The sequence below is a fragment of the Manis javanica genome, chromosome 6, assembly GCF_040802235.1.
Source record: "Manis javanica isolate MJ-LG chromosome 6, MJ_LKY, whole genome shotgun sequence".
Taxonomy (NCBI): Eukaryota; Metazoa; Chordata; class Mammalia; order Pholidota; family Manidae; genus Manis; species Manis javanica.
Genome location: NC_133161.1, coordinates 107,752,536 through 107,775,213, shown reverse-complemented (window position 1 = coordinate 107,775,213; position 22,678 = coordinate 107,752,536). Strand labels below are relative to the sequence as shown.

Below are 22,678 nucleotides of genomic sequence, written 5' to 3'. Positions count from 1 at the left end.
GCCTGTGGGGCCCACCAGCTTCAGCAGGAGGAGACATTATGTGACCCTCCCTTACACCCTCTCACCTTTTTGCTTTCTCTGTGTAGATAGATTTCTAACCAAATTATTTTCCTTCTCTCCCAGTTCTTTTAATGTTTACTGCCATGTAATCATGAAACCCCTCAATTTTCATTTGAGAAAATCGATTTCTCCTTCACTTTTGAAGGACAGTTTGTACAGAGAATTGCAGATTTGAGGATGTTTCTTTCAATGCAAAGTATTTCACTCACCTGCACAATTTCTAAAGGAAGGTCGGGCATCACCCCCACCATTTTCCCTCTGGGGGCTATGCTTTTATTCTCTGGCCACTTCAGGTTTCCTCTGTCTGGCTTTTTGCCATTTGAATATGATGTGCCTTGGTGTTTTGCTTTGTTTAGTTGTTTATCCTGCTGGATCTGTGGTTTGGTGTCTGTGACATTGACTGGGGGGACTTTGTTGTTACTGCTTCAAATGTTTCTTTCCTTTCTCTCCCACTGGTGATCCCACCTCTAGGAATTTTCTCATGTTTTGGATATTCTGTTTCATTTATTCATGCCTTTCTCTCTGCCTTCTCGTTGGAAAGTTTCTGTCCATCCATTCCAGACTCCTTGCTTCTTCCCCAGCTATGCCCAGTGTGCTTAGAGCTGTCAAAGGTAGTTGTTTGATTTCTGTTACAGCGATTTGGATTTTGGCATTCCGCACTGCTGCTTTTTTTAGGATATCTATCTTTGCATAGATTACCCATCTGATCTCGTGTGTGCCTACTTTTTCTGTTAGATTCCTGAGCATACTAATCATAGTTGTTTTAGATTCCTGGTCTCGTCATTCCAGCAGCCTTCCAGATCTGACGCTGGTTCTAATGCTTGCCCTGTTTATTCAGTGCTTTTTTTTGCCTTTCAGTATGCTGTGTAATTTTTTTGTTGAGGGATGGATGTGATGTGTGGGTAAAAGGAGGTGGGGTGGGCAGGTCTCAGTGGAGGCCATGTGTCTGGCAAGGGGCTAGGCTGTGTTTAGTCTGTGGTGTCAGGGACTAAGATGGGGCCAGCATGGCCCCTCCTGCTGTGCAGCAGCTCGGCTGTGGGGCTGGGGAGGAGGCGGTGCTCTCCCATCCTAGGATTGTATTGCCTGTAGCGAGCCCGTGTCCCAGCTGTGACCTACATGTGCTCTGTACCTCGTTTGGTCCCTCCTTTGGAGAGACAGGGTTGGGCTGGGCCCTTGGGGCCTGGCTGCTAGGGGCATGAGGAAGAATGGTCAAGGACTACAACCCTTTGGCCACAGCTGAGGATGCAGGAGCAGGAGGAGCTGGCACTCCAGCCTAACCTTGTGAACCCGGGCTCTGGGGCAGAGCTCATGCCACATGACTGCCCTGGAGCTGCAGTGCAGCCTCACAGCTCACTTGGTTACCTCCTCGCCCATGTCCTCTGCTTCCAGCCTCCATGGCTCCTCCCTGTGGGGCAGTGGTGTACCCTGTGAGCTCATTCTCTGATGTATTGAGGAAGACTTGTTGGTTCTCTGCACGCTCAGCTTTTCTCTTGTACACATGGAAAATGACCACTTCTAGGCTCCTTTGGTGTCTAACTGGAGATGGGTGTCCACCTGACAGAGTGAACGTGGTTGCTGGTGAGAGGGGGATGGTCCATGCAAGAGTCTGCTCTGTGAGAGCCACAGAGCCCTAGCACACACAGTGGTTTGGGGGACACCCTTCTAGGAGGCCTTCTGGTTCCACGTTGCCAGACCATGTACTCCTTTGCGCTGTGTGCTTCTCTCCCAGCAGCCTGGCCCTTTGCAATTCTTTTATTTTATTTTTTCCTTTTTGGTATCATGAACATACAATCACACGAGCAACATTGTGGTTACTAGATTCCCCCCGTTATCAAGTCCCCACCGCATACCCAATTACAGTCATTTTCCATCAGCGTAGTAAGATCCTGTAAAGTCACTACTTGTCTTCTCTGTGCTATACTTCCTTCCCCATGCCTCCCGACCCCACGTTCTGTGTGCTAATTGTAATGCCCCTTATTCCTTTTCTCTCTCGCTCCACCCACCCTCCCCAGTCCCTTTCCCTTTGGAAACTTTCAGTCCATTCTTTGATTCTGTGATTCTGCTGCTGTTTTGTTCCTTCAGTTTTTGCTTTGTTCTTATGTTCCACAGATAAGTGAAGTCATTTGGTTCTTGTCTTTCTCTGCCTGGCTTATTTCACTGAGCATAATGCCCTCTAGCTCCATCCATGTTGCAAATGGTAGGATTTGTTTTCTTCCTCTGGCAGAATAATACTCCATTGTGTATATGTACCCCATCTTCTTTATCTATTCATCTACTGATGGACACTTAGGTTGCTTCCATTTCTTGGCTATTGTAAATAGTGCTGTGATAAACAGAGGAGTGCATATGTCTTTTTCAGACTGGGCTCCTGCATTCCTAGGGTAAATTCCTAGGAGTGGAATTCCCTGGTCAAATAGTATTTCTATTTTGAGCTTTTTGAGGAACCCCCATACTGCTTTCCACAATGGTTGAACTAATTTACATTCCCACCAGCAATGTAGGAGGGTTCCCCTTTCTCTGTATCCTTGCCAGCATTTGTTGTTCTTAGTCTTTTCTATGTTGGCCATCCTAACGGGTGTGAAGTGATATCTCATTGTGGTTTTAATTTGCATTTCCCTGATAAGTAGCAATGTGGAGCATCTTTTCATGTGCCCATTGGCCATCTGAATTTCATCTTTGGAGAAGTGTCTATTCATATCCTCTGCCCATTTATTAATAGGGTTATTTACTTTTCTGTTGTTGAGGCATGTGTGTTGTTTATATATATTAGATGTTAACCCCTTGTCAGATATGTCATTTACAATATATTCTCCCATACTGTAGGATGCCTTTTTGTTCTGCTACTGATGTCCTTTGCTGTACAGAGGCTTTTCAGCATGTTGTAGTCCCATTTGTTCATTTTTTATTTTGTTTCTCCTGCCCAAGGATTTGTGTTCAGGAAAAAATTGCTCATGTTTATGCCCAAGAGATTTTTGCCTATGTTTTTTTCTAAGAGTTTTATGGTTTCATGACTTACATTCAGGTCTTTGATCCCTTTTGAGTTTACTTTTGTGTATGGGGTTAAACAATAGCCCAGTTTCATTCTCTTGCATGTAGGTGTCCAGTTATGCCAACACCAGCTGTTAAAGAGGCTGTCATTTCCCCACTGTATGTCCATGGCTCCTTTATCATATATTAATTGACCATGTGTGCTTGGGTTTATATCTGGGTTCTCTAGTCTGTTCCATTTGTCTATGGGTCTGTTCTTGTGCCAGTACCAAATTGTCTTGATTACTGTGGCATTGTAATAGAGCTTGAAGTTGGGGAGCATAGTTGTCCCTGCTTTATTCTTCCTTCTCAGGATTGCCTCGGCTATTCAGGGTCTTTTATGGATCCATATGAATTTTAGAACTATATGCTCTACTTCATTGAAGAATGCTGTTGGTATTGATAGGGAGTGCATTGAATGTGTAAATTCCTTTAAGCAGGATGGCCATTTTGACAATATTAATTCTTCCTATCCACGAGCATGGGATGTGTTTCCATTTATTGGTATCTTCTTTAATTTCTCTCATGAGTGTCTTGTAGTTTTCAGAGTATAAGTCTTTCACTTCCTTGGTTAGGTTTATTCCTAGGTATTTTATTCTTTTTGATACAATTGTGAATGGAATTGTTTTCCTAATTTCTCTTTCTGCTATTTGATCATTAGTATAAAGGAATGCAACAGATTTCTGTGTATTAATTTTGTATCCTGCAACTTTACTGAATTCAGATATTAGTTCTAGTAGGTTTGGAATGGATTCTTTAGGCTTTTTTATGTACAATATCATGTCATCTGCAAAGAGGGACAGTTTAATTTTTTCCTTGCCAATCTGGGTGCCTTTTATTTCTTTGCGTTGTGTGATTGCCATGGCTTGGACCTCTAGAACTATATTGCATAAAAGTGGGGAGCATGGGCATCCTTGTCTTGTTCCCAATCTTAAAGGAAAAGCTTTCAGCTTCTCACTGCTAAGTATAATGTTGGCTGTGTGTTTGTCATATATGACCTTTATTATGTTGAGGTACTTGCCCTCTATACCCATTTTGTTGAGACTTTTTATGATGAGTGGATGTTGAATTTTGTCAAATGCTTTTTCAGCATCTGTGGAGATGATCGTGTGGTTTTTGTCCTTCTTTTTGATTATGTGGTGGATGATGTTGATGGATTTTTGAATGTTGTACCATCCTTGCTTCCCTGGAGTAAATCCCACTTGATTGTGATGGATGGTATTTTTGATGCATTTTTTAATTTGGTTTGCTGATATTTTGTTGAGTATTTTTGCATCTATGTTCATCAGGGGTATTGGTCTGTCATTTCTTTTTTTGTGGTGTGTTTGTATGGTTTTGGTATTAGAGGGATGTTGGCCTTGTAGAATGAGTTTTGGAGTATTGCCTCCTTTTCTACTTTTAGGAAAACTAAGGAGGATGGGTATTAGGTCGTCACTAAATGTTTAATAAAATTCAGCAGTGAAACCATCTGTTTCAGGAGTTTTGTTCTTGGGTAGTTTTTTGATCACCAGTTCAGTTTCTTTGCTGGTAATTTGTCTATTCATATTTTCTGTGTCTTTGTGGGCCAGCCTTGTAAGGTTGTATTTTTCTGGAAAGTTGTCCATTTCTTCTAGATTATCCAGCTTGTTAGCATATAATTTTTCATAGTATTCTCTCATAATTCTTTATATTTCTGTTGTGTCCATAGTGATTTTTCCTTTTTCATTTGTGATTCTGTTTATGTGTGTAAACTCTTTTTTTCTTGATAAGTCTGGCTAGCTGTTTATCTATTTTGTTTATTTTCTCAAAGGACCAGCTCCTGCTTTCATTGATTCATTCTGTTGTTTAATCTTCCCGATTTTATTTATTTCTGCTCTAATGTTTATTATGTCCCTCTTGTACTGACTTTGGGCCTCATTTGTTCTACTTTTTCTAGTTTCATTATTGTGAGTTTAGACTGTTCATTTGGGATTGTTCTTCTTTTCTGAGTAAGCCTGTATTGCCGTATACTTCCTCTTAGCATGGCCTCGGTGTGTCCCACAGATTTTGCGGCATTGAATAATTGTTCAGTGATTCAATGAGATAAATGAATCCTGTCATTTTTCTCCATATATTGCTTGATCTCTGTTTTTATTTGGTTATTGATCCATTGATTACTTAGGGGAAGGTTATTAAGCCTCTATGTGTGGGCTTTTTCATCTTCTTTATGTAAATTATTTCTAGCTTCATGCTTTTGTGATCTGAGAAGCTTGTTGGTATAATTTCATTCTTTTTGAATTTACTGAGGCTCTTTTTGTGGCCTAGTATAGAATCTATTCTTGGAAATGTTCCATGTACACTTGAGAAGAATGTGTATCCTGTTTCTTTTGGGTAGAGTGTTCTGTAGAGGTCGGTTAAGCCCATCTCTTCTAATACATTGTTCAGTGTGTCTGTGTCCTTACTTATTTTCTGTCTGGTTGATCTGTCTTTTGTAGTAAATGGTGTGTTGAAGTCTCCTAAAATGAATGCATTGCATTCTATTTCCCCCTTTAATTCTGTTAGTATTTGTCTCACATATGTAGGTGATCCTGTGTTGGGTGCATAGATATTTATTAGGGTTATATCCTCTTGTTGGTATGATCCCTTTGTCATTATGTAATGTCCTTCTTTGTCTCTTGTTAATTTCTTTGTTTTAAGTCTATTTTGTCTGATACAAGTACAGCAACTCCTGCTTTTTTCTCCCTATTGATTACGTGAAATATCTTTTTTCATCCCTTTACTTTCAGTCTGTGTATTTCTTTGGGTTTGAAGTGAGTCTCTTGTAGGCAGCATATAGTTGGGTCTTGTTTTTTTTATCCATTCAGTGATTCTGTGTCTTTTGATTGGTGCATTCAGACCATTTACATTTAGGGTGATTATCGGTAGGTATGTACTTATTGCCACTGCAGGCTTTAGATTCGTGGTTTCCAAAGGTAACTTCCTTCATGGGCAACTTTCTTCCTGTCTAACAGTCTAACTTTCCTCACTTAGTATGCTATTACAAACTCAATGTGAAGGTTCTTTTTTCTTTTTCCTCCATTTTCTTCCTCTTCAATTCTTTAGATATTAGTTATCATATTCTGTACTCTTTGTCCCTTGATTGACTTTGGGGGTAGTTGATTTGATTTTGCATCTGCTTAGTAATTAATTGTTCTACTTTGCTGTGGTTTTACTTCCTCTGGTAACAGCCATTTAGCCTTAGGAACACTTCCATCTATAGCAGTCCCTACAAAATGCACTGTAGAGGTGTTTGTGAAATGTGAAGTCTCTCAGCTTTTGCTTATCTGAAAATTGTTTAATCCCTCATTCAAATTTAAATGATAATCTTGCCAGGTAGAGTTTTGGTTCCAGGCCCTTCTGTTTCTTTGCATTATATATATATGCCCCTCCCTTCTGGCCTGTAGGGTGGTTTTTGTTGATGTGTCTGATAATCACCTGATGGGTTTTCCCTTGTATGTGATCTTTTTTCTCTCTCTAACTTCTTTTAAAAGTCTGTCCTTATCATTCATCTTTGCCATTTTAGCTATTATATGTCTTGATGTTGTCTTCCTTGGGTCCCTTGTGTTGGGAGATCTGTGCATCTCCATGGCTTGAGAGACTACCTCCTTCCCCAGATTGGGGAAGTTTTCAGCAATTATCTCCTCAAAGACACTTTCTATTCCTTTTTCTCTCTCTTCTTCTGGTACCCCTATAATGCGAATATTGTTCTGTTTGGATTGGTCACAGAATTCTCTCAATATTTTTTCATTCTTAGAGATCCTTATTTTTTTTCACATAAAACATTTTATTAGTTTTAGGTGTACAACATAATGATTTGATGTTTGTATATATTGCAGAATGACCACCACAATAAGTCTAGTTAACATTTATCACCATACATATTTATAGAATGTTTTTCTTGTGATGACAACTTTTAAGATTTATTCTCTTAGCAATTTTCAATTATGTTATACAATATTATTAACTGAAGTTGCCATGGTGCACATTATATGCTCATGACTTACTTATATTATAACTGGAAGTTTGTATCTGTTGACTCCCTTTACCCATTTTGCCCACCTCTGACCACCTGCCTCTGGCAACCACCAATCTGTTCTCTGTAACTATGAGCTTGGTTTTTGTTTGTTTAGATTCCATATTATAAGTAATATCATACAGTATTTTCCTTTCTCTGACTTATGACTTAAGTCACGTTGCCCTCAAGGCCCATCCATGTTGTCACACAGGGCAAGGTTTCATTCTTTTTTAAAATTATTATTATTATTATTTTTTCTTTTGAGAGGGCATCTCATATTTATTGATCAAATGGTTGTTAACAACAATAAAATTCTGTATAGGGGACTCAATGCACAATCATTAATCAACCCCAAGCCTAATTCTCAACAGTCTCCAATCTTCTGAAGCATAACGAACAAGTTCTTACATGGTGAACAAATTCTTACATAGTGAATAAGTTCTTACATGGTGAACAGTGCAAGGGCAGTCATATCACAGAAACTTTTGGTTTTGATCATGCATCATGAACTATAAACCATCAAGTCAGATATGATTATTCATTTGATTTTTATACTTGATTTATATGTGAATCCCACATTTCTCCCTTATTATTTTTTTTAAATAAAATGCTGAAGTGGTTGGTAGATGCAAGATAAAGGTAGAAAACATAATTTAGTGCTGTAAGAGGGCAAATGTAGATGATCAGGTCTGTGACTATAGACTAAGTATTAATCGAAGCTAGACAAGGGCAACAAAACATCCAAGGATGCAGAAGATTTCTCTCAAAACAGGGAGGTGAGGTTCTAAGCCTCACCTCTGTTGATCCCCAAGTTCTCACCTGATGGGCCTCCTGTGACTGTGTCTGTCTTAGGTTGTTCCTCCCTTGAGGAATCTTACCCGTCTCTGGCTAACCAGCCATCTTCCAGGGCCATACAGGGAAATGTAAAGTTGGTAAGTGAGAGAGAAGCAATATTCTTTGAAAAGGTTAGCTTTTTACTTCTTTGCAGATTTATGCCCTGTGGCTTCTATGCCCAGCGTTTGTCTTGAGGTATGTTTACCACTTGGAAGAATTATGATACTCGGTAATTTTTGATATGAGGCACAAATTCTACTAAAGGGTTGTAATTAGGAAGGAAAAAGAAAAGCTATAGAAGTAGCAGACAGAAGAAAAATGGGAAGATTGATTATTTCTTTGACATAACTTCTTGTAGAGTAACGTAAGCATGTATAGGTTTTAACAAACTACTAATTAAATTGCGTACACACATTAACAGAATAGGAATACAGATACATAACAAAAGCAGACCTACAGTTACCAGCCATACCCAGTGAAACCAAGAAAACCAGTTAGGTTCTCTAGACATTTGTGAAAACTTATCAATAATATGATGGATATTGTCTAACTGAATTTGAATAGTTTGAGAAAAACTGGACAAATTAAAACAACACATTCCTGGGAACTGTTCACATCCCATATGTTCTTTTAACAGTACATAGTCTATAGTTGCACGATTTGGAGCACTGCAACTTGCACTTCTCCTAATTCTTGGTAGAGTTCCGACAGCATAGATCCAGTCAAATTTGTTGTTTTACTGTATGCACAGGCCAGCTTAGATATCTCCTTCTTCATTCCAATGGCAAGTCCAGGAACCAGTGGGATGAATGCAGCTACAACTGCAACAGTGCCAGGATCTTTGTTGAAGTTTTTTGATGATCATCTTCTGGAATGACTCTTCCAGAGGGTGTTGATGTTGGAAGTTCTTCTTCATATCGTATCTTAATTCGTTTTCTGGGTAGCCAAATTAGGCTTTGATCCTCTGTATAAACACAAACAAACCCTTTGCCCACACTTTGATATGACCTTTATACCATTGTGAAGAACCTATTGGAGAACACCACACAGGAACTGCTTTTTTTTTTTGTTAAGAGAAAGAAATATTATCAGAAAAAATATACTTCCATAGCTGATCCTCTGACACCCTTTAAAAGATCAAAATTAAGATATGTAAAGCATTCATTAATCGTTGATTTGCAGTTAATTTTATCCTATCAGGGGGTAATCCCTCCTCCTTTTTTTGTTATCATTAATCTACAATTACATGAAGAATATTATGTTTACTAGGCTCTCCCCTACACCAAGTCCCCCCCACAAACCCCATTACAGTCACGGTTCATCAACATAGCAAAATGTTGTAGAATCACTACTTGTCCTGTCTGTGTTGCACAGCCCTCCCCTTTCCCCCAACCCCCCACATTATATATGCTAATCATAACACCCCTTTCTTCTTCTTCACCCTTATTCCTCCCTACCCTCCCATTCGCCCCAGTCTCTTTCCCTTTGGTAATTGTTAGTCCATTCTTGGGTTTTGTGATTCTGCTGCTGTTTTGTTCCTTCAGTTTTTCCTTTGTTCTTATACTCCACAGATGAGTGAAATCATTTGGTGTTTGTCTTTCTCTGCTTGGCTTATTTCACTGAGCATAATACCCTCTAGCTCCATCCATGTTGTTGCAAATGGTAAGATTTGTTTTCTTATGGCTGAATAATATTCCATTGTGTATGTACCACATCTTCTTTATCCATTCATCTGCTGATGGACACTTAGCTTGCTTCCATTTCTTGGCTATTGTAAATAGTGCTGCGATAAACATAGGGGGTGCATCTGTCTTTTTCAACCTGGAGTGCTGCATTCTTAGGGTAAATTCCTAGAAGTGGAATTCCTGGGTCAAATGGTAAGTCTATTTTGAGCATTTTGTGGAACCTCGATATTGCTTTCCACAATGGTTGAACTAATTTACATTCTCACCAGCAGGGTAGGAGGGTTCCCCCTTTGTCCACAACCTTGCCATTTCTTGTTGTTTGTCTTTTGGATGGTAGCCATCCTTACTGGTGGGAGGTGATATCTCATTGTGGTTTTAATGTTCATTTCTCTAATAACTAGCAATGTGGAGCATCTTTTCATATGTCTGTTGGCCATCTGAATATCTTTTTTGGAGAACTGTTCAGTTCCTCTGCCCATTTCTTAATTGGATTATTTGCTTTTTGTTTGTTGAGGTGCATGAGCTCTTTATATATATTGGATGTCAAGCCTTTATCAGATCTGTCATTTATGAATATATTCTCCCATACTGTAGGGTACCTTTTTGTTCGATTGGTGGTGTCCTCTGCTGTACAGTAGCTTTTCAGCTTGATATAGTCCCACTTGTTCATTTGTGCTTTTGTTTTTCTTGTCTGGAGAGATATGTTCATGAAGAGATCGCTAATGTTTATGTCCAAGAGATTTTTGCCTATGTTTTTCTCTAAGAGTTTTATGGTTTCATGACTTACATTCAGGTCTTTGATCCATTTTGAATTCACTTTTGTGTATGGGGTTAGACATTGGTCCAGTTTCATTCTCTTACATGTAGCTGTCCAGTTTTGCCAGCACCACCTGTTGAAGAGACTCTCATTTCCCCATTGTATGTCCATGGCTCCTTTATTGAATATTTTTTTTAAATTTTATTTTGGTATCATCAATCTACAATTACATGAAGGACATTATGTTCACTAGGCTCCCCCCAACATACCCGTTCACAGTCACTGTCCATCAACATTGTAAGATGCTGTAAAATCATTACTTGTATTCTCTGTGTTTCACAGCCCTTCCCATGCCTCTCCCCCACACTATACATGTTAATCGTAATGCCTGCTTTCTTTTTTCCCATCCTTATCCCTCCCTTCCCACCCATCCTCCCCAGTCCCTTTCCCTTTGGTAACTGTTAGTCCATTCTTGGGTTCGGTGCTTCTGCTGCTTTTTTGTTCCTTCAGTTTTCTTTTGTTCATATACTCCACATATGAGGGAAATCATTTGGTACTTGTCTTTCTGTGCCTGGCTTGTTTCACTGAGCATAATACCCTCTAGCACCATCCATGTTGTTGCAAATTGTAGGATTTGTTTTCTTCTTATCGCTGAATAATATTCCATTGTGTATATGTACCACATCTTCTTTATCCATTCATCTACTGAAGGACACTTAGGTTGCTTCCATATCTTGGCTACTGTAAATAGTGCAGCGATAAACATAGGGATGCATCTGTCCTTTTCAAACTGGAGTGCTGCATTCTTAGGCTAAATTCCTAGAAGTGGAATTCCTGGGTCAAATGGTATTTCTATTTTGAGCATTTTGAGGAACCACCATTGTTGAACTATGGTTCCACAATGGTTGAACTAATTTACATTCTCACCAGCAGTGTAGGAGGGTTCCCCTTTCTCCACAACCTCGCCAACATTTGTTGTTGTTTGTCTTTTGGATGGTGGCAATCCTTACCGGTTTGAGGTGATATCTCATTGATGTTTTAATTTGCATTTCTCTGATGACAAGCGATGTGGAGCATCTTTTCATGTGTCTGTTGGCCATCTGAATTTCTTCTTTAGAGAACTGTCTATTCAGCTCCTCTGCCCATTTTTAATTGCATTATTTGCTTTTTGTTTATTGAGGTGTGTGAGCTCTTTATATATTTTGGATGTCAACCCTTTATCGGATGTGTCATTTATGAATATATTCTCCCATACTGTAGGATACCTTTTTGTCCTATTGATGGTGTCCTTTGCTGTACAGAAGCTTTTCAGCTTGATATGGTCCCATTTGTTCATTTTTACTTTTGTTTCCCTTGCCCGGGGAGATATGTTCAAGAAGAGGTCACTCATGTTTATGTCTAAGAGATTTTTGCCTGTGTTTTTTTCTAAGAGTTTTATTAGTTTTATTGTTTTATTGTGATATTCAGGTCTTTGATCCATTTCGAATTTACTTTTGTGTATGGGGTTAGACAGTGATCCAGTTTCATTCTCTTACATATAGCTGTCCAGTTTTGCCAGCACTATTCTGTTGAATAGACGGTTCTTTCCCCATTATATGTCCATGGCCCTTTTATCAAATATTAATTGATCATATATGTTCGGGTTAATGTCTGGAGTCTCTAATCTGTTCCACTGGTCTGTGGCTCTGTTCTTGTGCCAGTACCAAATTGTCTTGATTACTATGGCTTTGTAGTAGACCTTGAAGTTGGGGTTTGACATTCCCCCACTTTATTCTTCTTTCTCAGGTTTGCCTTGGCTTTTAAGGGTCTTTGGTGTTTCCATATGAATTTTTGAACTATTTGTTCCAGTTCTTTGAGGAATGTTGCTGGTAATTTGATAGGGATTGCATCAAATCTGTATATTGCTTTGGGCAGGATGGTCATTTTGACTATATTAATTCTTCATAGCCAAGAGAATGGGATGAGTTTCCATTTGTTAGTGTCCTCTTTAATTTCTCTTGAGTGTCTTGTAGTTTTCAGGGTATAGGTCTTTCACTTCCTTGGTTAGGTTTATTCCTAGGTATTTTATTCTTTTTGATTTAATTGTGAATGGAATTGTTTTCCTGATTTCTCTGTCTGTTAGTTCATTGTTATTGTATAGGAAAGCCACAGATTTCTGTGTGTTAATTTTGTATCCTGCAACTTTGCTGTATTCCGGTATCAGTTCTAATAGTTTTGGAGTGTAGTCTTTAGGGTTTTTTATGTACAATATCATGTCATCTGCAAATAGTGACAGTTTAACTTCTTCTTTACCAATCTGGATTCCTTTTATTTCTATGTTTTGTCTAATTTCCGTGGCTAGGACCTCCAGTACTATGTTGAATAACAGTGGGGAGAGTGGGCATCCCTGTCTTGTTCCTGATCTCAAGAGTAAAAGCTCTCAGCTTCTTGCTGTTCAGTATGATGTTGCTGTGGGTTTATCATATGTGGCATTATTATGTTGAGGTACTTGCCCTCTATACCCATTTTGCTTAGAGTTTTTATCATGAATGGATGTTGAATTTTGTCGAATGCATTTTCAGCATCTATGGAGATGATCATGTGGTTTTTGTCCTTTTTGTTGATGTGGTGGATGATGTTGATGGATTTTCGAATGTTGTACCATCCTTGCGTCCCTGGGATGAATCCCACTTGGTTGTGGTATATGATCCTTTTGATATATTTTTGAATTCGGTTCGCTAATATTTTATTGAGTATTTTTGCATCTACATTCATCAGAGATATTGGTCTGTAATTTTCTTTTTTGTGGGGTCTTTGCCTGGTTTTAGTATTAGGGTGATGTCGGTTTCATAGAATGAGTTTGGGAGTATTCCCTCCTCTTCTATTTTTTGGAAAACTTTAAGGAGAATGGGTATTAAATCTTCTGTGGATGTCTGATAAAATTCTGAGGTAAATCTGTCTGGCCTGGGGGTTTTGTTCTTGGGTAGTTTTTTTGATTACCGCTTCAATTTCTTTGCTCATGATTGGTTTGTTTAACTTTTGTGTTTCTTCCTTGGTCAGTCTTGGAAGCTTGTATTTTTCTAGGAAGTTGACCATTTCTTCTAGGTTAGGTTTTCCAGCTTGTTAGCATATAGGTTTTCATAGTAGTCTCTAATAATTCTTTGTATTTCTGTGGGGTCTGTCATGATTTTTCCATTCTTGTTTTTGATTCTGTTAATGTGTGTGGATTCCCTTCTTCTCTTAATAAGTTTGGCTAGAGGCTTATCTATTTTGTTTATGTTCTCAAGGAACCAGCTCCTGGTTTCATGGATTTTTTTCAATTGTTTTATTCTTCTCAATTTTTTTTATTTCTTCTCTGATCTTTATTATGTCCCTCCTTCTGCTGACTTTAGGCCTCATTTGTTCTTCTTTTTCCAGTTTTGATAATTGTGACATTAGACTATTCATTTGGGTTTGTTCTTCCTTCTTTAAATATGCCTGGGTTGCTATATACTTTCCTCTTAAGACTGCTTTTGCTGCGCCCCACAGAAGTTGGGGCTTTGTGGTGTTGTTTTCATTTGTTTCCATATATTCCTTGATCTCTATTTTATTTGTTCATTGATCCATTGATTATTTAGGAGCATGTTGTTAAGCCTCCATGTGTTTGTGAGCCTTTTTGTTTTCTTTGTACAATTTATTTCTAGTTTTATACCCCTGTGGTCTGAAAAGTTGGTTGATAGAATTTCAATCTTTTGGAATTTACTAAAGTTTTTTATGACCTAGTATGTGGTCTATTCTGGAGAATTTTCCATGTGAACTTGAGAAGAATGTGTATCCTGGTTCTTTTGGGTAGAGTGTTCTGTAGATGTCTATTAGGTCCATCTGTTCTAATGTATTGTTCAGTGCCTCTTTGTCCTTACTTATTTTCTGCCTGGTGGATCTGTCCTTTGGATTGAATGGTGTTTTGAAGTCTCCTAAAACGAATGCATTGCATTTTATTTCCTTCTTTACTTCTGTTAGTATTTGTTTCACATATGCTGGTACTCCTGTGTTGGGTGCATCTATATTTGTAATGGTTATATCCTGTTTTTGGACTGAGCCCTTTATCATTATGTAATGACCTTCTTTATCTCTTCTTACTATCTTTGTTTTAAAGTCTATTTTTCTGATACTAGTACTGCAACCCCTGCTTTCTTCTCTCTGTTGTTTGCATGAAATATGTTTTTCCATCCCTTGACTTTTAGTGTGTGCCTGTCTTTGGGTTTAAGGTGAGTTTCTTGTAAGCAGCATATAGATGGGTCTTGCTTTTTTATCTATTCTATTACTGTGTCTTTTGATTGGTGCATTCAGTCCATTTACATTTAGGGTGGCCATTGAAAGATATGTACTTATTGCTATTGCAGGCTTTAGATTCGTGGTTACCAAAGGTTCAAGGTTAGCTTCTTTAGTATCTTACTGTATAACTTAACTTGCTTATTGAACTGTTATAAACACTGTCTGGTGATTCTTTATTTCTCCCCTTCCTTAATCCTCCTCTTCCATTCTTTATATGTTAGGTGTTTTATTCTGTGCTCTTTTTTTTATTTGTTTCCTTTTACTGCTTTTGTGGGTAGTTGATTTTATTTTTTGCCTTTAGTTAGTATTTAGTTGGTCTGCTTTCTTTGCTGTGATTTAATTTTCTCTGGTGACATCTGTTTAGTCTTAGAGGAGTGCTCCCATCTAGAATAGTCCCTCTAAAATATCCTGTAGAGGTGGGGGAGGCAAATTGCCCCAACTTTTGCTTGTCTGGGAATTGTTTAATTGCTCCTTCATATTTAAATGATAATCGTGCTGGATACAGTATTCTTGGTTCAAGGCCCTTCTTTTTCATTGAATTAAATATATCATGCCATTCTCTTCTGGCCTGTAGGGTTTCTGTTGGGAAGTCTGATGATAGCCTGATGGGTTTTCCTTTATAGGTGACCTTTTCCTTCTCTCTAGCTCCTTTAAAACTCTGTCTTTGTCCTTGATCTTTGCCATTTCAATTATTATGTGTCTTGGTGTTGTCCTCCTTGGGTCCTTTCTTTTGGGAGTTTAGTGTACTTCCATGGTCTGATCGATTATTTCCTACCCCTGTTTGGGGAAATTTTCAGCAATTATTTCATCAAAGACACTTTCTATCCCCTTTTCTCTCTCTTCTTCCGGGACCCCTATAATGCGGATATTGTTCCATTTGCATTGGTTACACAGTTCTCTTAATAGTGTTTTATTCCTGGAGATCCTTTTATCTCTCTGTGTGTCAGCTTCTATGCATTCCTGTTCTCTGGTTTCCATTCCATCAATGGCCTCTTGCATCTTATCCATTCTGCTTATAAATGCTTCCGAAGATTGTTTCACTTCGTCATCTCCCTCTGGACATCATCCCTTAGCTCTTGTATATTTCTCTGTATCTTTCAGGATGTTTATGATTTTTATTTTGAATTCTTTTTGAGGAGGACTGGTTAGGTCTATCTTGTTCTCAGGTGTTGCCTCTGTGATCTTTGTCTACTTTAAATTCTGCCTTTTCATGGCGATAGATATAGTTAGCAGAGCTGGCATGAGTCACGGCTTGGAGAACGTCTCTTCATGTTGGTTTGTGCCCTTCTTCTTCTGGGAGAACAGTGACGTCTAGTGGCTTGTGCCGGGCAGCTGCACACAGACAGGGCTTCTTATTCTTGCCCGGCCACTATGGAGTTTATCTCTGCTGTTGCTGTAGGTATGGCCTGCCTCGGGCTGCTATTCCGACATGGCGGAGCCGTGTCGAAGGGGAAACGGCCGGGAGGCTGTTTATCTCCATGAGGGGCCTCTGAGCTGCCCTGCTATCCAGGGTTTAGGGTGCCAAGAGTTCCCCGGGATTCCTTGTTGCTGGGCTAAGTTTCCCGGGACGCTTCTGTCCAGCTGTGGGGTCCCTGTCCCTTTAGAACTTCCAAAAAGCACTTGCTTTTCTTTGTCCCTGGGGCTCCGGCTGCAGGGACCTGCTCACAGGTCTTACTGTCCTGTTTCCCTAGTATCCAGCACCCCACGCATGCACTGTGTCTGCGCTCTGGTGAGGATGGCTAGGGCTGGGTGTTTATCAGTCCTGGGCTCCCTCTCCCTCCCTTCTCTGACTCCTGTCCTCCTACCGGGAGCTGGGGTGAGGGGCGCTCGGGTCCTGCTGGGCCGTGGCTTGTATCTTAGCCCCTTTGCAAGGTGCTGGGTTCTCACAGGTGTGGATGTAGTCTGGCTGTTGTCCTGTGTCTTCTGGTCTCTCTTTTAGGGATAGTTGTATTTGTTTTATTTTCAAAAATATATGTGGTTTTGGGAGAAGATTTCCGCTGCTCTACTCACGCTGCCATCTTGGCTTCGCCCCAGAGATCCTTTTTTTCCTTCTGTGCCTCAGCTTCTTTGTATTCCTCTGCTCTAATTTGTATTCCATTTGCTGTCTCTTCTACTACATCTAAGTTGCTTTTAAATCCCTCCATTGTAAGTTTCATTTCTGATATTGAATTTCTTAATGATTGAATATTCATCCTTAATTCTTCCCTGAGTTCTTGACTATTTTTCTGTACCTCCATGAGCATGTTCATGATTTTTATTTTGTACTCACTTTCAGGAAGATTGGTGAGTTTAGTTTCATTTGGGCCTTTTTCTGGTGTTTTTGAGATTTTGGTCTGAACCTGGTTCCTTTGAAATTTCGAATTTGTATATGTCACCATGTAGTGCCCAGAAGGTCTAGTCTCTGCAGCTACTCAGCCTCTGGAGTGATGTTGTGGGTTGCAGGGGAGCAGCACTGGTGCCTGGGGGCAAGGAAAGAGGTGTTTCCTGATTCCTGGCTGCAGTGGCTGTCTCCAGTATCAGAGCCAGTGGGCCTAGCACACAGGTGTAAGCCTCTGTGTTTCTGTAGTTGCCATAGGTGGGGCTTCCCTCTGGCAGGCCTGTCACCAGGGCAAGGACTGCCTGTTTGTGAGCTGATGTTCGCAGGCCAGGAGGAAGGCGTGGCAGGCTGCGTATCACAGTGAGGAGCCTCTGAGCTGAGTAGCCAGCCAGGGGGCTAGAGCACTTGAATCTCCTGAAAGTTACCAACCTGCTGGGCAAAGTGTGCCCAGACAACCTTGTCCACCTATCTTTTCTCCTGCACATCAAGCTCCGTGCAAACCCCGCCCCTTCAGCAGCCCTCTCCCTGTTATGAAGCCTCTCAGACAGCCCATCTTTCCTCTATCTCAGACCAGCTGGATGTGGATCCCTGTCCTCCACAAATGGCTGGATCCTTAGTCTCTTGAAGTATTCTGCCTGTCTTAGCTTTCCAGCACCACTAATCTCCAGAGCACCTTGCAATGTAGGTTTGTGCTTCCATAGTAGACCTCCAGGGCTGGGTGTTGAGCAGTCCTAGGCTTCCACCCCCTCCCCACTCTGTTTTCCTTCCTCCAGCTGGTGAGCTGGGGTTCGGGAAGGGCTTGGGTCCTGCTGGATCAAGGCTTTGGTATATTACCACATTTCGTGAGGTCTCCTCTGTTCTCCAGGTGTATACAGTCTCTTGCAGCCTTCTTTCCTGTTGCTCTTTCAGGATTAGTTGTATTAACTATATTTTCATAATGTATGTGGTTTTTGGAGCAGTTCTCTGTCTCACCTTCCACGCTGCCATCCTTAATCCGTCTCCCCTTTGTGATTCTTATGTGTGTTGTCAGGAGTAGTGTACAGTGCCTGATAATCTGGACACCAGCTGTTCCCTCTGCTTTTCAGAGTGCACAGCATCCTCGGGCCTCACTGGCCTCCAGGTGGCACCCTGGCACAAGTGGCAGGAGTGGGGCTCTCCTTGGAGGGAGAGGCTTCCCTGGCAGGTGGGAATAGGCTCAGAGGCACAGCTGAGGCGAGGGGCCTGGTGGGGGTTGAAGGCTGCAATCTGCAGGTCTGTGACAGCTTGGCTGACAGCCCTTCTCTCTGCCTTCTTCCAGTACTTAGGTCAGTTAACATCCGTGCCAGGATACCTGAACCCCTCCAGTAGGACTGAAATCCTGCACTTCATAGACAATGCAAAGGTAACCACCTCTTGCTGAACCTTCCCCTTGGCCCACCCCACCTCCCAACCCCAACACTGACCCTCAACCTGCCCTACCTCACAGCCCTGAATCTGACTTTGGCCTGCTCCACCTCTGAACTCCGACCTCTGACCCACATCCTCTGACCCCAGCTCTCCACTCTGCCCTGGACCTTGTGGCCATGGGGGAAGACCCAGCCTCTTATGCTCTGGGAGCACTTTGGCCTCAGAGTACATGAACTGTGTCTCAGGATGGGTTCTTTGTGGTTGGGGGCTGCTTTCAATATGCACAGTTTTGAGGCACCTAAACCATAAACCATAGGTGTGCATCTAAAGACCACTCTGGAAAGACCCCCACATGGCTTGACCCCCCACAGGGCATCGCCTGGAGCATACATGGCCATGCTGAGGGGCACCATGCACCCCAGCGGCTCACACAGGGTGCCTGGGAACCCCATGCCAGGTGCTGTGTCATTGATGTCTGTGGTCCCTTCCAGAGAGCCCACCAGCTCCCTGGACACCTGACCCAGGAGCACGACGCTGTGATCAGCCTGTCTGCCTACAACGTCAAGCTGGCCTGGCGGGACGGGGAGGACACCATCCTCAGGATTCCCATCCATGACATTGCCGCTGTGTCCTACGTGCGGGATGACGCCTTGCACCTCGTGGTCCTAAAGACAGGTATGAAGGTGGGAGGCAGGGTTGGGAGGGTCCTTCGTAGAAGCCGCCCACACGTTGGTCCTCAGGAGTGAGTCTGTTGGTTTGATTGAGCTTTGGGCCATTTCACAGTGTTGGGTCAGTTGTCTCAGCCTGATGTGCCCAGAACTGGTCCCTGTGTCCGAGGTTGCACTCAGCCAGAGGAGAACAGGCCCAGGAGGTTGTGGGGAGCAGAGGCTGCTCCCGGCGGTTCTTGCTTGGAGCCTTGGGGGCCTGCTACTGCCTGGCATTGCCCCTTCTGGGACGCTGGCTTGTCCTTGGCACATAGCCATGGCTGAGCCCCGAGCAGTGGAGGCAGCCAGTGTTTGTCCCCTGCTTTTGGCCACGTGGTCTCCCAAAGCTGGGGAAGCAGAGATGAGAGTAGCCCGTCAAGGAGCTCTTGGTCAGTGCATGCTCTGAGCGTGTCCTCATAGGAGAACCAGAAAGATACTGCCCACTGCCAGCTTCCTCCCCCAGCCTGCTCCCCTCCTGGGTGGTGAGGCACAGGGAGTGCCACACGGCCTCTCCTGTGGGCTGTGGGCAAAGGAGAGAGAGTGGGGCAGCGCTGCTGTCTTAGGCTCCTTTGGGCGCAGCAGGGGTTGGGTGGGCCCCAGAGTCATCCATGTTAAGAGGCCAGCTCTGAGGGCAGCTGCTGGCCCTGTATGCGGGCAAGCTGGAGGTTGGGTATGCCCAGGACTGAGGGCTCTTGAAAGAACAGGACGAGGAGCCCTGATCCCTTGAGCTCAGGGGCTCCAGATGGCTGCTGGGGCTCTGCAGCCCACCTGGGCCCAGGGGCTTGTGAAGGGGGCTGCCACCTGGCCTACAGCCCCACTGCTGTGTGGCTGTGGCCATGGCCCGTCCCACGGGCATGCTCACAGTCATACATAGTCACCCCTACACACAGCCACAATATCATATACACTTCTTTTACATACCTGCACCCTTGTGCCCGCTCTGTCACTCTGATTATCTGGGCAAGGTGCCCACTGTGCCCTGCTTGCTCATTTCCCTTGTGCTCAGTGAGCATCTACTGTTTAATGAGAAGGAATAGTTTAGATTGCTGATACTCAACCTCTTAATCTATGAAAATGGCAATTTAATGTGGCTCAGACTAGCACAGAGCATGGCATGTGACCTCCCTTGCTCCCCATGGTAACCCAAAGGGGTCTCTGTACACTCCCACCTCACAGGGGAGCTACTCATGCAGGTCACCTACTGGGGGGCAGTGGGGCTGGCCAGCTGTGGGAACCGGCTCTGTGTCTACCACGGCTGCCCCACTGTGGACAGTCCCCACAGAAGCCTGGTGTCTGGGCATCTGGAGGGACAGCAGGCCGTGGGGAGACTGGCTTCTGCCCGGTGCCTCAGGCAGAGTAGCTGTTGTGCAGGGACCTGGGTCCTGTTGGTTTCTTGTGTTGCAGGCTGTTACTCAGCGTTACTCATTAGAACAAATTACCAAGAAAATGGTTAACAGAGTTTTTAAAAGGAGAGAGAATGAGTTCCACAGGAGACACTTTCCAAAAAGAGGGAAAAACTGGGATCCACGCTTTGTGAGCTTTTGGGGTAAAGGAAAAGGGAGAATGGCTGTACCCCCATCTCAGTGAGTCACCCGAAGCCCCAAGGCTGTGTGTATTCACGCCTCTCCAGCTCCTGCATGGGCCTGCTGAGGATGACGGGGCAGGCCTCAGCACAGACCCTGGCAAGGACAGCTAACGTGGGTCACACCTGCTTCCTGCAGGCACACCTATATGCCTCTTCAGCCCAGGGCACAGTGTGGGCTGCCTTAGGGTGGATGCATCAATCAAGTCTGCCTGCAGGAAGGTTGTGTGTGGTGGGCACAGCTTGGAGGGTGGGTGACCAGATGTATGTTCATGCCAGGGTGGCGCAGCCCATGGAGGCATCTCTCTGAAGGAGTTTCTGAGGCTGTGGGAGTACGGCTGGAGGCTCTGAAGTAGGGCTTGGGGGCAGCCGGGGATGGGGCTGGTCATGCTAAGGGCCCCGTGCTGCTGGGCTAAATGTGGGCTTGTAGGAGCAGCACACACTTGCTGTGCATGGCTCCAGAGCTGTGTACCCCACTTCCTCGGGAGCAGCACGGACCTACAGAAATGTTCTGAAGGCCAAGAGTGGTGAATTGGTGTGACGATCTCTTTCATTTCAGCCTCTGTAGCCAGCACCATGCCAGCATGCCACCAGCAGAACCATCCCCGTGACACGGCACGCACTCCTTTGTTCCTCCCACCACCTGTGTGTGCTTTACACTCAGGCCGCAGTTTGGACTTGTTGCATTTCATGTGCTCAGTGCCTGTGGCCTCTGGCCACCGAGGGACAGTGCAGTCCTGTGGATTCGTGGAGCAGCCTCCACATGGGTGCAGGCTGCAGGATGCTGCCAGCCCCATGGGGCCCTGGTGTCTCCAGGCCCACTCCTACATGTTGGCTGCTCCTGGGCTGGTTCCCGGATGTGTCTGAGCTCCAGGTGCCCCCTGCTGCAGTGAGCTGGCCAAGACAGCCCAGCCCTGGGGAACTCGAGCCTTCACTTCCAGCTCCTGCTATGGGTCTGTCTGAACAAATATGCCAGCATTCCCTGGCCTCAGGAGGCCTGGAGCCACCATTAGACCTCATTTCTCTGATGGACCATGTATAGAATATCAGGGCCATAGGCGGAGTGCTCACAGTTTAGACTCTGCCCAGGCTATGCCCAGACCTTTGCCCCCCAACACCTCAATTTCCCCTTCTCCTGCCAGGGTTGTGTTCATGGCCCCTTGCATGTTAATGGGTCCTGTGAGCACCTTCTTTTGTGTACATCAGAATTAGCTAAATACTGTAATTTCATGTCTCTGCCTCAGATACATCATCTTTGGCAAGGATGCAGGAAGGTCCTGTGTTCTAGTTATCAGGCAGCAGCTGTGGGAATGTGGGTTGGGGGTGGCTCACTTGTTCCCACCCCTTGTTTAGTACAGGCCTGTCCCCCACCTGAGCCAGGTAGGGCTGCCCAGAGCCTGCTGTTGAATTCCACACCTGCCCTCACCTGCCTAAGATGCCAGTGTTGACTTCCCAGCCCAGGACCCCGGCATCTCCCCCAGCCAGAGTCTGTGTGCGGAAGGTTCCAGAGGCCTCACCACAGTCTCCCTGGCGGAGAGCGGAGTGGGGCCTGTGGAGGCATGCTGCCTGGTGATCCTGGCGGTGGAGAGTAAGGTGAGCAGAGGGACCGCCACGCTCACAGCAGCCCCGGCCCCACCCATAGCAGCTCTGGCCCCACCCAGTCCCACTGAGCACAGGGCCTGCCATGTAGGTACAGGTGTTTTCTGCCTGGGCCTCGCTCCTCTCACCTGTACTGATGGAGGGTGGTCCCCTGTCCCCTGCGGGAAGATTCGTGGGAGTGGCAAGTTAGGGTTTAGGTCTCCAGCCTCGGTGAGCCCCTGGGTACCCTGCTTAGTCTCTGCATCTGTAAGACCATACCCACGATGCCAGTCCCCACTGGAAACCCCTCTAGACACAGCCCCATGTCCCTAACTAACTGCCCCAGACAGGACCTGTTTTCACAGCACAGAGGTGAAGCCTGTTGTGCTGTGCTGAGAGCCTGGGTGTGCCGCCACGGATGTGGCCCCTCCCTGCCCCTTTTC

The 22,678-nt window shown here is 43.7% G+C and overlaps 1 protein-coding gene across 4 annotated transcripts in view; it reads left to right on the top strand.

The window, feature by feature from the left end:
* The window catches only part of CCM2 (CCM2 scaffold protein), a 141,407-nt gene that overhangs the window by 114,983 nt on the left and 3,746 nt on the right, over positions 1-22,678 (top strand). For all 4 annotated transcript variants that reach the window (XM_036994978.2, XM_036994977.2, XM_036994975.2 and 1 more), the window contains exons 3-5: positions 18,283-18,366; positions 18,863-19,046; positions 22,114-22,250. In XM_036994978.2, coding sequence (XP_036850873.1) covers positions 18,283-18,366; positions 18,863-19,046; positions 22,114-22,250 — 405 coding nt within the window. The remainder of the gene's footprint in view (positions 1-18,282; positions 18,367-18,862; positions 19,047-22,113; positions 22,251-22,678) is intronic.